Genomic DNA, 12,960 nt, shown 5'->3' with positions numbered 1-12,960 from the left:
CCTACAGAAATACAAGCACACCCTTACAAAGGAGATTTCCCTGCTTATTTGGATCTCTGAAGCTAAGTTGCAGTAGCATATGGTATCTTTATTCCAAAGTAACTCCATCCATGTTTGTACTTTTACCCATAATTCTACAATAGTAAGATTCATACCAGTCACCAGTACAATTATATTACGACAGTAAAGTACAGGTGAACCTTAAAGAACCATATGTTCATTGACGAGATCCATGGAGGTATGTGATACAAGTCAGAATTTATTTCCACTGAAATCAATAGCAAAAATCACTGTCACTCTGAATCCAGTGAGATCAGACCTATTGTGGCACAGCTCCTGGATAACAGGATAGTTCCTTTTGGGATGGTGGGCGGGGGGTGGGAAGTGATTTAATAATAATAATAAATTATATGGCCAGTTTCCCCATCACTTTGGGGGGGGGGCGGGGTAGAAAGCACACCCAGGGAGGGGACAGAATAGTTCAGACAGCGAATAATAAAGATGATACCTTGCAAAGGATATTCACCTGCAGCTTACCATCTACAAACTTGAAGTACATCTAGTAGGAGAGAGCACCTGCCTTTTACACTCCCTCGCGCGTGGTTAGAACTGCCATGAAGGCAGACCACTTGGCAGGGATAATGGTTTGGTTCAGCACTAGAAGAAATGCTTCTGGTGGCAAATGTGATTTTCTGGAAGTTCCTAAGACTTTTTTAAAAAACAAACAAATAAATAAAAAACCAACCTGCCTGTCATGTAAATATGGACTGACGGTGGGATTATTTCATCAAGTTGATGTCTCTGATTAATCTTCCAAAGTGAAGGGAAAAAGCAAGTTTTATTTGCAGTGCTGGGACCAAAATGAAAAAGGGGGTCTCATCCTTCTAAGCAAGTGTTATTGATGTAGTTACAACAATATTTTAAACATGCACTACTCCTAGCTGATTTGGCTTGAATCTCCATAGCAAACAGAGCCAAATTCTGCTCCAGCCATCTCACCGGAACTGCACAAGCTCACGTCAAGTCCGAATGCAGCCCAAAGTGAGTTTTAGATCCAGATTTTTTAACCTGACCAGTAGCCCACATTAATGTAAGCTAGCAGAAAATACTGCTAAGCACATGCTGAGTTACATGTTTTTCTGAGGCATCTCAGACAGAACACCCTCAGAAATACCAATTCCCCTGAGAAAATCTTGGCTCAAAGATGTATTTTCAGAATAGGAAGAGAGCCCCAACATTTCATGTGTTTGAAAGGTAAAGAAAAGAAAAACAGAAAAAAAAGCAAGTTAGAACTAGAATATTTCAACCCTGTGAAAATGCAATAACTATAAAATTCAGCCACATTAGTAAAGCATTCTATTTAAACAGTTATGCTAAACATGAGCTAATTGTTTTAAGGCAGTTTCATTAAACAGGAATGCTCCAGCAATAAACAGCTACCATAAGAAAAGTTGCTGAAATATATGGCTATTTGTTTTCTTACTGATCTAGTACCAAATGTATGTGAAAATGAAAACAACGACCCTTTCAGGGTGAGTGATTCATCTTATTTTGGTTTGTTGTCTTAAGAGCGAGCATAGATAATACTCAGTAATTTTCCCATCTTTACTTTTTAAGGAAGCTTTTTTTAAATTGACTGTTCTGAACATTTTTGACCTACAATAACATTTTAACCTTTGTTTCAATTTTCTTGTAATTTCTGTGTAGGTTTCTGATCTTACCTGTTAATATTTAGTTCTATCAGAATCACAATAACCGTTGAGATTCCGTGTACCTTCGGCATCAATAGGAAAGAATATGGAAAAACTGCACCAAGCAATGAGATGCAAAACCTATGTCTGGGCTGGGTGAAGAAGGGCTTTTATAAAAACATTTAGGTGTGTAAATCATCCTCTGGGGGTGGGGTGGGGGGAGCAAAACTGCAATATGTGAAGAGTTTGTGCAACTGTGCGACCAGGCACGCTCCACGTTTCTGAGCACAGCCCTCCTGCTACCTGAGCTCTAACTCCACATTCCTCAATAGTCACAAACGCTGCTACATGCTGCCACTGTTGCAGAAAAGCACTGCTGAGCTGCAGAGTCAATACGCGTTATCAAGCTCTTTGACTCAGTCAAGATGCTGTTAATATTTTGGTAGGGTGGGGGTTACAGTTCTTTCCCCACGGTAGCCCACAGAGTTTCTACGACATATTTACCTGGGTTTTTTTTTGTTTGTTTGTTTTTTTAAAAAGCCTCCTTCTTCATCTAATACAGTAGTTAAAGCTGGGCAGAATGCCTTCAGTGAACAGCCTGGTTTCACTTTTTGGTTCCTGGACACCAGTAGTACTAGATTCACTGCAGAAGTTATGAAGCACCCCTTAGCCATTAAAATCGCAGGCACGTGCGGCACACTCTAGAGGAAAGCCTACAACAGCAATTAAAAAAAAAAAAAATCACCTCTTTGAATGCTGTTATTTTAAATACACAGATATCTGTTCATCTATATCTGTTAGTACCTACAGAAGCGTCTAGCTCCCCAAAAAAGGTTGATGTGGCCAGGAGAGCATCTAGTGAGAAACTCCACGTTCCTTCATGGCAGCAGATAGTGCCAAGGGCACCAACTATTACCAGCAGAAACAGTGAAATATGGATATAAAGTTGTCTGAGGGAATATATTCAGCTTAGTAGAAATGGATACAATCATAAGTGATTCCTTTTTAAACAGAGAAATCAGATGTCTTAAACCTCAGTCAGATTTCTACTGGTGCTAAATGTATTCTAATTAAAAAAAATCCATAACTAGAATTTAGCTTTTTTTTTTTTTTTTTTTAACCAAACCAATGTTAAAGTCTACTGTAAGGTTATATAACTTGGTTCATATTAAAACAAAATAAACTATAAACCATGTCAAAATCGTAACAAAAGTTCAGCTGCCTAACAGCTAAGTCTTCATCTGAGGACGAGGAACAAGGATTTGCTCAAGTTTTAATTCGGTTTAGAACTAGGTTACCTGAAAGCAGTAACTTTCCCTGCATTTGTAGAGAAAATGTTTTATTTGCTCCAGTTTATTCACTCAGTAGAGTTTGGTGTAAATTTGAGAAACTAACTGAGAACTGAGAAAAGCAAGAAAGCTTGTTTTCCTCCTCAACTGGGATAGCAAGGTACAGAAGGATGAGTTCTACTAATTCTAAAATCTTATTTATATTCTACTGTTTCCCTCAGTCAGTTACCTTATCAGGGACAATACTTTATTTACAGCATGAAGGGCAAACTCTGTTTGCATTAACTTTTGTGTGTGCCCATGTGTGCATGCATGTGTGTGACTAGCACATGCCAAAGTAATTTTAAACAGGACACTTAAAAGTCACCATTCAAAAAAGCATGGTTTGTCATGTCTTAAAACAAAACTTTCTTAACAATTGTAAACTAAATAAATGCATGTAAGCCATGCAATCACTTAAAAAAACATGCAGGCACACAGTACATCCTCTGAACTAACAAAAAAGAAGTGCCAAATTTAGTGTAAACGCTATATTTAGCCACATATTTTAACGGTCGTCTACCAATAGAGATTGCTTCTGAGAAAACAAATACAGAAATACCAAAGCCATATGAGATTAAAAGCCCCAGTTTAAACCAAGTATTTGTTGACTTAAAATCAAGATTTAAATTGCTTCGATGGGCTGCAATGCCAAGCATCGGATAGGGGAGCGTGCTGCACCGGGGCTCACGGTGCACAACCACCGCTGCTCTCCTGCAGCCCTGCCCCGCTCCTGCCAGGGCCGGCACTGCGCCATGAACGCCGTCGCCTCTCGAGATGGGTTTGCTGCAGGATGCTCCAGTGGGGACAGGTATGGGCCTCGCGGGAGGACCTGGCCTGGTGCTGACAAACTACCTCACCCCTCCCAAGCTGCTTTCTCTCTTTCTCTCTGCGTTACTGAGGAATAACAGCAAACTTCCAGGAAGGCGAGAGCGTGCACACAAACCAGACCACCTGCGGCACAGAAAGGGGCAGCACAGTCCTGCACACCAAACAAGGCATCGGCCAGGTGTCTGAGGTGCAGCCCCCCATCAGCGCCCTCGCGCTCATTCTGGCCCCGTCGCCACACGGGAGGTGGAAATGGAAAATCCAACGACAACATTGACGGAGCCCCTTTATTAAGAAATATGTACGCATCAGTTTCCTCTAAATATGTCCTTTGGAGGGGCAGGATTGCCCTTTCCTGACTAAAGCCCAGGAAGACCCAGAGCTGGGTTTGGAGCTCCCACCGGGACAACAGGCCAGCTTCCAGCAACAGAAAATCAAGCAGAGATTTCAAAAGCTGCAGCCGAGCATCCAGATGCCCTTGACAGCTTACTGCAGTGGAAACCCATTGTCCAAACCGCGGCCAGAGTTTCAGGAACGTAAGGTTTTCCTGAGGCCACTCGTAACCACAGAAGGTATTTCATACCCCTGACGTCTCTTTGGCCCACATGCACAAAGCTCAGAGGTGAGCAAGGCAGCTCTGCACACCAGCTCTCTCACAGTTTGGTCAGCTTCGTGATCTAACAACATGCAGATGTAAGGAAAATACTGACATATTACCAAGGGAAACAATTTCCCTTTCCCATACACACAGGCAACCCTCTTTCACAGCAACGGGAAAAGGACATCCAACAATTACACTTAGCTATCCATACTTTACTTCACTAACTTAATGCTTTCTACACCAATAAATAAAATTAAAGGCTTCCTATCCTTGCTCTAGTCCAACAGTCTTCGAAGAATGGCACCGTAACTCCTGTTTACTCTTTCGGTGATGGAACATGTTTTTAAACAATAAAACAGAGAAAGCAAACCTTGAATGGTTACTTGCAGTAACATATTTGCCATGAGTTTTGTCATTCTCCCTTCTGCAAACACCGCATTTCTCCCTATAAACACCTCTGCTTCTCCAAAAGCAGCTGGAAATTAATGATGCTATTTTTATTTTCTTATTAATTCCTATGCCATAGCTCTGTAATCAGTACTGGATCATGCTGCAATTTTGTGTACTTGTTTCAAAATATATTATAAGCACTTGATGACTGATGTTTAGCACAATGTATGAAAGAGTATCTCAAACAAATTAGATAAAAGAAATACAAATAGAGGCATTTTACTTAAATAAGGACAAAAAAATACAGACATATTCAAACAAGAGGTTAGCCCTGAATCTCACAAGCTTGTGGCACAGTGTCCACTGGCCAGACGAACTGAGCCAGGCATGCAGCTTTCTGCACTGTTGAAGTTAGCACTGTCCAACATGAAACCTGAGTATAAAGAAGCCTTTTGCAAAAAGAAAGAACGTCTGAAGCCAGACTTATCAGAGAAGTGGAAGTGATAACACTACTTCTTTCAAAATCTGTAATCTACAACCATTGATTTACGATACATCAAATGGTTTCCTCTGCCTGGCCATATAACAAACTGGGGAAGCAAACATACTTGCAGAACAAACAGTGGCATATGTGCCAAAAGACGTATCATCTACCGAACGGCATTCTCACGCTTTATGCTCTTCCACCCCTTTCTCGGTTACGGGGACCCTGCACATTTCAGTGATGTCTCTATTCCTACCTGTTCCTGTACTGCTCATCATCAGGTCAGGACTGCCTATAAACTTGTGCGCCAACTGCCAAGTACTGTGGCTACACGACCCCAGCAGGACTACCTGCATGTCAATAATTAAGAATAATGTGAACTCTACAGCTTTCCTGAGGAACTACAAGCTATCAGCAACGCCAGGTACCAGATCCGTGAAGGGGCACACATTGCTGATACAGTTCTGGGTATGGCTTTGGGTCCAAGAATCCAGTTGCACAAATGTAGTTGCAGGATCAAGCTCTTTGGTAGTTAGCACAAGATGCATTAACATCCCAGTACTTCATCCCTTCTCTAAGGAAGAAAAAAAAAAAACCCAGCATGTTGTAGCTCACTGTAGAGCTGCTATAGCTCAAAGACCACTTGTGGAAAGCAAATCAAACATGGCCAACCACAAAAATGCCTTTTTTATCAACCTGGCAAAAACGAGAAGAGTGACTTCCTCCTGACTTTCACAGACAGATTGCAGTGCAGACTACCAGAATGTTTCATGGAGTTACCTTACACTGAAGAGGCTGAAAAAAGATGAGAAGTAATCAAGTTCTCCCTCACTCCTTCCATGCCCTTCCAAGCTTTTCTTTATCCAGCTTCCTCTCCACATCTCTCACGATGACATTCTCTTAAATACTGCTTTGACAACCACAAAATAGCGCATTCTCACATACACAAGCAAAAATCTAGGATTATTTGCTTCATAAAAGAACACAGGCTGAAGAAAGAAGACTTACTATTCTACTGCAAGAGACATAATCCTATCTCTTATCACATGATACGTCTTACCCACTCTCAAGAGCTCTTGCTAGTATTGCTGGGTAATTCCTGATCGTGTAGGACACGGGTACAAATGAAAAACAGAAAGAACAAGACTTCCGACAAGGCGTACGCTTAAAAGTCCTTAAGTAGTTGTGTGAAAAACATACCGGAAAGAGCTGCAAGGTACAGGTTCAAAGGCATGAGGCAAACAGCGATAAAGTGCATCTAGCGGTCCCAGTTCTGCTAGGGGTACTGTACGGCACAATTAGTGCCATGTAGTCACCAATACATGGCCCAGTCCACCAAAGCCCTAGGAGCAGGTTTAAGCTTTCCTCATTTGAATCCTGCCACAGGCTTTTCAGTCATCATCAGCAGTACTCGAGAACAGGCCTTGAAGGCTGGCGCCTGGCCCTGCCGCTGGAAAACTCTAGGCTGCAAGGGAGAAGGACGAAGCCCTTCCTGAGAACATGGGTGGCACAAATCTTCCTGCTGTTACAGCTACGCAAAAGGAGAGTAACCTCACAGCAGGGCATGCAGTTACTCTGGTTTCACAATGTCTCTCAAAGCAGAGTCCTCAACAATTTGCTACATATGTAAGGCCTTTCAGGAGGAAAGGAAAAAAAAAAAAGAAAAAAAAAAACAGGCATGGGGAAGATGCACTTTCCCACTTCCCATCAGCAAGAGAAGGTGTAGACAGAATTTGTTAAGCTTCTTGTCAAGAGAGCTTCCACTTGAATTAAGTTCTGCAGCTCCCATGTTGTGGAAGTCCACTGAATTATTTTTTATCTTTGCTGAATGAGGCCCTCAGTGACATGAAGGGTCAACAAAATGTATTTTCAGCGATTTCTACATTTTACAAAATCTCTTATATCAAAACACTCATGCGGAGGGATTCTGACGATAACTATTCCATGCTTCCTAAGCAACCGATTTTCTGAGTGTAGTCGCATAAAATCCAGTTAACTTCCTTTCCCCTTGCTAAAAATTGAGATTTGTCGTATTAGCTTTCTTTGTAGGCAAACATGCCCGAAGCTAGTTTATTTTCACATGCTGAATTGTCCATGCTCATAAGGACTTGCTTTTACATTATGCATTTATGCGCTAGAAAAGAAAAGGCAAGAACACTGGAAAGTGTCAAAACCATGCTTTTCCTCTTTGTTGATTCATCTTTTATGTAATTGAATTTATAAATATTAAAAACAATAAAACGCTGCTATCATTGTGATAATATCACAATTCAGTCTACACTTAGGCATTGACTAAAGTATGCCTTCCTCCTCAAACAGAACTCCTATTCTGAATCCAAGCCAATTCATACCCTCAGCAACAAAACACTAGTAACCAGCAAACCTGAAAATCTGATAGGATAAAATATGGTTACTGACTTTAGAAATAAAAGTTCAAATCGGTAAGTCACCCTTATTTATCAAAACATGGCCCAAGCACTGAAGTTGCTGCTTCTGTCAATTCCATATTTCATAATGAAGTTAATAATGACTTAGCATTTGATTATAAACATTAAAAGTAATTTATTTGTAACGAACTATTTCTGATCAATGTACATTTTACTAACTCCGCTATGAAAACCAGCATTTTGTTTCTTAAAATTCATTCAGGGAAGTAAATATTAAACGAACAGTGCAATATACACAGTTAGTGGCAAAGCTTCAAGCTAGTTCTCTTGCTACTTTAGGCCCTCCTATTGATAAACATGACTTAATTCAAAGTTAGCGACTTCATACTATCACTGAAGATTTTCTTCTTTAAAATAGCATTATGAAGAAAGTTGAGCAGTAGCAAAAGATGCCCAACTGACACAGAACTCAGTGAGACTACCCACACGTCAAGACAGGCGTTTACCAGGAAAGCTTCAGAGAAGTAGCATATACCAAGTGAAAGGCCACAAGACTAAGGAGTCAGACACGGATTTTGTTCCATTCCCTGCTGCTGCTGAACCTGCTAAGTGACGGCAGGCAAACCACTTCACTGCTTTGCATCTCAGATGCCTGAAACAAGGATAAAAAATGATGGTCCATTTTTTGAGATTTATAATTTTGGGATGGCTTATGTACTTTGCCAGACAGGACATGAGCACATGAATAAGGCAATGCCTACAACTGCTGATTAGAAAATTAATTTTATTGACAGAATAAGGACCAAAACCTGTGTTAATTTTTTTTGGTTGTTTTTTTAAAATCAATGCAATCCAACAGCAATACATCAACCCATTCTGAAAATCAGAGTAATCCCCATGCCGATTCAGGTCTCACTCCTTCTGTGCCTATCAAGAATGTGACACCTGTAGTAGCCTTTTGGGGAGATTCACACACGTCCACTAGTAACAGGCTCAGCACATTGCGATTAGAGAGTACTGGTGTATCATTACTGATGTAAAAAAATGAGAATGTGACCTAACAACCTTCTGACATAGAACAAAAAAAGTTTCTGAAAAAGGTATCATGATAACAGAGAGAAAAAGCAGAAAAGGAGTGAAGATAACACTACAGAGGAAAGAAAGTTGACTTGTTTCTCCTGAAGAGGTATTCTGAAATACAGATAACTATATTATTTCAATCAAGTTTTATAGACTCCTAAGTAATAAAGAAAACAAATTAAGATCACAGGAAAGTAAAACAGTATACATACTGCTTTAAAAAAAACTAAATTCACTAAGGAAATCTGTACTAATAATGTTCTCCATATGATTTAATTTGACGCACACACTTCCATTGCCATATCGCTGTATGTATCCCACAAGCAGGAATGGCTTTCATCTTAAAGCTGCCTTGTGATACAGGGACTATCATTAGTATCCATTTGCAGGTGGAAACGGGACGTAAAGCTGCATTTGCAAGAGTAAACCCCGAACTTGGGAGCCTCCAGCTGCCCACAGGACCTCCGCTGACCTCACCAGCGGCAGCAAGAAGCCACGCGCATGACAGGGCACAGCAAATCCAACCCAGGTCCAAGCATTTAGAAGCGGCCATTGGTTTTGGCAAAAATCACTTGTCGGAGATCACAGAAACAGTCTGTGACACAGTCAGAAATCAAAAACAGAGTTTCAGTTCAGTTCCAACTTTGACAGATAGTAACTTCCTCCAACGACCTGGGTATAAAGAAGGAGTCCTGAACACTACACGTGCCATGTACTGTCGAAATGGCCGCGTTTCACTGTTCAGGTGCCTGGATCTCCTTGCAGGTTGGTATACAGCCTTCACCCTGATTTACCAAAGGGCCTGACGCACAGCAGGTCTCGTCTACTTCATCCACGCGTTTCCCCCTGCTACATGCAACGGAAGAGTAACCCTCTCCGACTCGTGTGGTCAAAATTTCCTCTCCTCGCAACACTCTGCTACAGCCTTTGGGCCAGTAGACTGTCCTGCCTAGTGCCACGTCAACCGAGTTTTGGAGATGCTGCGTGCCCTCAGCCCACAGACCAGCTGCAGCAGCCACAACCTGGGATAACTTTAAGGTCTGAACGTGAGTGAATTTAACACAATTTGTCATGTGCTTCAAAACATTCATGCGCTTACAGGATCCTAAACTATGGAACCATTAGTTTATAAACAGAGTGTATCAGGATCTTTCTGAATGAAAAGTGCTACATATAAAATAAATGCATGGTTACCTCTGATATGGTATGCAGAAAACTGACATTTAATATCTTTAATTATTCAAACAACTATGAAAGCAAAAGGTTTGCTTCATCACCTTGAGTGGGAAAATAAACATGGACAAATTCCTCTCACCATCACTCCTACACTCCTTTCCTGAACAAAACTCCTGCCGAAACCAACAGAAGTTTTGCAAGCGGTGGGTTTACAGCAAGCAGCCCCAGAGGCTCAGAAGCATTCAGGGCTAGTTTCTAAAATATTCTGACTTTACTTCAACACAGAAACCAATACAGGAGTTTTCCAAAGTGTGCACTTGCTTGAAACTGTTTATCAGCTTGCTGTGCTCAGATGAATAGTATTATGCAATCAAGTTTTGAGACCACAGGCCGACTTTTGATATGTTCATAAGGCCCCTTCCTAAGTGGATCGACCCCCTTTCATTTGCTGCCCCCAAACAGTCCACCCAGTTTCATTAGCCAAGACCAGAATCCAGCCCTCTGTCCTACGTTTCGACCGAATTACTAAACTCCATTCAGGAACAGTTATTCTACCAAAAGCTATGTAATAAAACAAGTCTTAGCTTTTACTAAAATAAGAGCTCCCGAAAGTAAATGGAAGTTTCTAGCCATGGACAAATCTAATGAAGTCTCTACTCTCCCCTTAACTAGGCACATTATTTTTATTGGTTTTTCAGCTATGAGGAAAAGTATTTCTCTGCTTCCTCTAAAACTTCTTTTATGCCCTTTTCTTCACAAGGATATTCCGCCCTTCTTTTCTTTGTAATTTGCTAATGCCATTTCAATATTAGTTAAGAACTGCATTCAGCACTACGTGTAAAATTGAGGTCTGCTCCTTGTAAAGTTGTGGGAAGATTACGATCACCCCATCATTTCCAGGACTGAACTCTATCCATCCAAAAGACTTCATCACATAAAACCACATAATGACCGAATATACTACCTGAAGCAAGGTCTCTGAGCTGTCCTTGCCCAGTATCTTGTACTATTATTCCAAAAAAAGAAAAAAAATCCTTGGCACTCAGAGCACTCTAATCTGACTCTTACCTGAAAACACAAGAAATCCTGTTCAAAAAAATCAGTGAGTCCGTATTCAGCTTCGAACAACAGTCTGAAGCCTATCAGCAAGCTTTTGAATTTCCCAATGTGTGTTTTCATTTGGTAAAAACTGTTACATCAATTACTCTACACAGAACAAGATCCTTGTCAGTAATGTTATAAAACCAAGAGTAATATTCTCCTATGCAACTAGTCTGTCATAAAGAATTTCAGTAATTTAATTTGGTGTTTATAGCCTAATCTCAGACCTACAAACACGAATCTCACTCCTCATAAAATCTGAAAAAAAATGAAATCTGGGTGCAATTCTGCAGCAACTGGCAAAAAAGGCAGAATCCCCCCTTCAAACCATCTTGCCCACAGAGGCAATCCCAGCCTTAAGGCTAGTTTTGTGGTCATAATATCACAGAAGAACAGCTGCTCCCAACAGCCCCCTTCAAGCTGGCCTGTTCAGGACCATCACTTATCCTGTGTCTGCTACACACTGACTGGAAAAGGTCAAGACCATGTTATTAATCATGCACATTTATGAGCCCTAAGCTTACCCCAAATACATGCCTTGTCTTGTTTTTAATCCTGTTTACAATACTTCCATATTAAAAAGAAAAAAAAAATTACTTGCCACTTCACCGTTCGGGGCCAAACTCAGTTCAGTGCCACCAGGGGCAACTGTACAAAAAGCACTCCAAACGCCACTCACTTTATGCCAACTATCATACGTGACCCCACAAATTTACAAACTCTCCTTGAAATTACCACTTCTACTTTAGTTTAAAAGGTGTCAAACTCTTCAAAAGGTGTCAAAAATTTTCCATACCATACACACACACACAAGCACACACGCACAAAAAAAAAAGGCTGCATACCTGAAAGCTCTATGGAAATACTAGTAAATTAGTCACTAAGATTTGTCTTTCAAATTGATAGGTACCTACATTAATCAATGCCAAGAGGAAAAACAGTAACACAGGAAGAGCATGGATGGAATTCTAATTAATCCTCCGTTTACATGTTAAAACTGAACTAACTCCTGTTGCTGTAGTATTACAGTTCTACTAAACTTTTCACTGATTCTCGACCTCTGCAGATTTCTAAATAACTATCCTAACTGTTATATTATTTCCTATAACGAGCCCTGAATTTTAAAGGTCTTTACGTTCTTACTAAGTTTTTGACCCAGCATCTTGCGCTCTTCACATTCTAATGTTTACTCTGGTTTAAAACTTTAGCCCTGATTCAATCGATTATCTTTACAAATCAAGGCTTAGGAGAAAAAAAAAGAAAGGAAAAAAAAAGAGAGAGAAATCTGAATATTCGCAGCCTTTTAATTCTCAGGTTATTAAGACTCACCCCTACACACAAACTTTGTAATCTAACAGTTGCTATGAGTGCCCAGAGAAGACATGTTTTCGGAGGTGCTAAAACCCAAACAAGCATCTTTCACACGAGAAGGACAGCAAGAGAAGCGCTTTCTTGTTAACAACAAGAAAACTCTTTCTCGGTGTGTACAGTTTACATACTTACCCAGGAAGGCAAAGGGAAATTACAGACAGACGAGGATGAAGCTGTCTCAAAGCCTTTGTCATGTGATAGTGACCTATAAAGTATCAAATGAAGGCACATCATCAGCACACCATGATTTTACAATATTGCAACTCGTCACAACGCCAACAAGAGGAGCGATCCCAAAACTTGAAACTTGCTTTCTCCTCGCCCCCCCCCACGCCATGCAAGTTCCCATTAAACCAAGGCGACAGCGGCAGGAAACCTTAGAGAGCAAACAAAAGCGGCACCGTGTCTTTAAAGGGCAGCAGGACTGGGCAAATGGAACAAATCATCTGAGCGTGCATCAGCAGGGTGGGTTATTTTTCCTCTCGCTCACACACGCACTGATACGTATTTATGCACACACACA

The 12,960-nt window shown here is 40.8% G+C and overlaps 1 protein-coding gene across 29 annotated transcripts in view; it reads right to left on the bottom strand.

Annotated features, from left to right (window-relative positions):
* The window catches only part of BBX (BBX high mobility group box domain containing), a 148,637-nt gene that overhangs the window by 132,466 nt on the left and 3,211 nt on the right, over positions 1-12,960 (bottom strand). For 28 of the 29 annotated variants that reach the window (XM_026112402.2, XM_064521826.1, XM_064521837.1 and 25 more), the window contains exon 2: positions 12,570-12,642. The exons of the other annotated variant lie outside the window; for it this stretch is intronic. Coding sequence is in view for 5 of the 28 variants with exons in the window: in XM_064521703.1 (XP_064377773.1) it covers positions 12,570-12,642 (73 nt within the window). In the remaining 23 variants the exon portion in view is untranslated. The remainder of the gene's footprint in view (positions 1-12,569; positions 12,643-12,960) is intronic. 29 annotated transcript variants of the gene reach the window in all.

This window comes from Dromaius novaehollandiae, chromosome 1, assembly GCF_036370855.1.
Source record: "Dromaius novaehollandiae isolate bDroNov1 chromosome 1, bDroNov1.hap1, whole genome shotgun sequence".
Lineage (NCBI taxonomy): Eukaryota > Metazoa > Chordata > Aves > Casuariiformes > Dromaiidae > Dromaius > Dromaius novaehollandiae.
The sequence above is the reverse complement of the archived record's forward strand: the minus strand, read 5'-3'. Positions and strand labels throughout refer to the sequence as shown.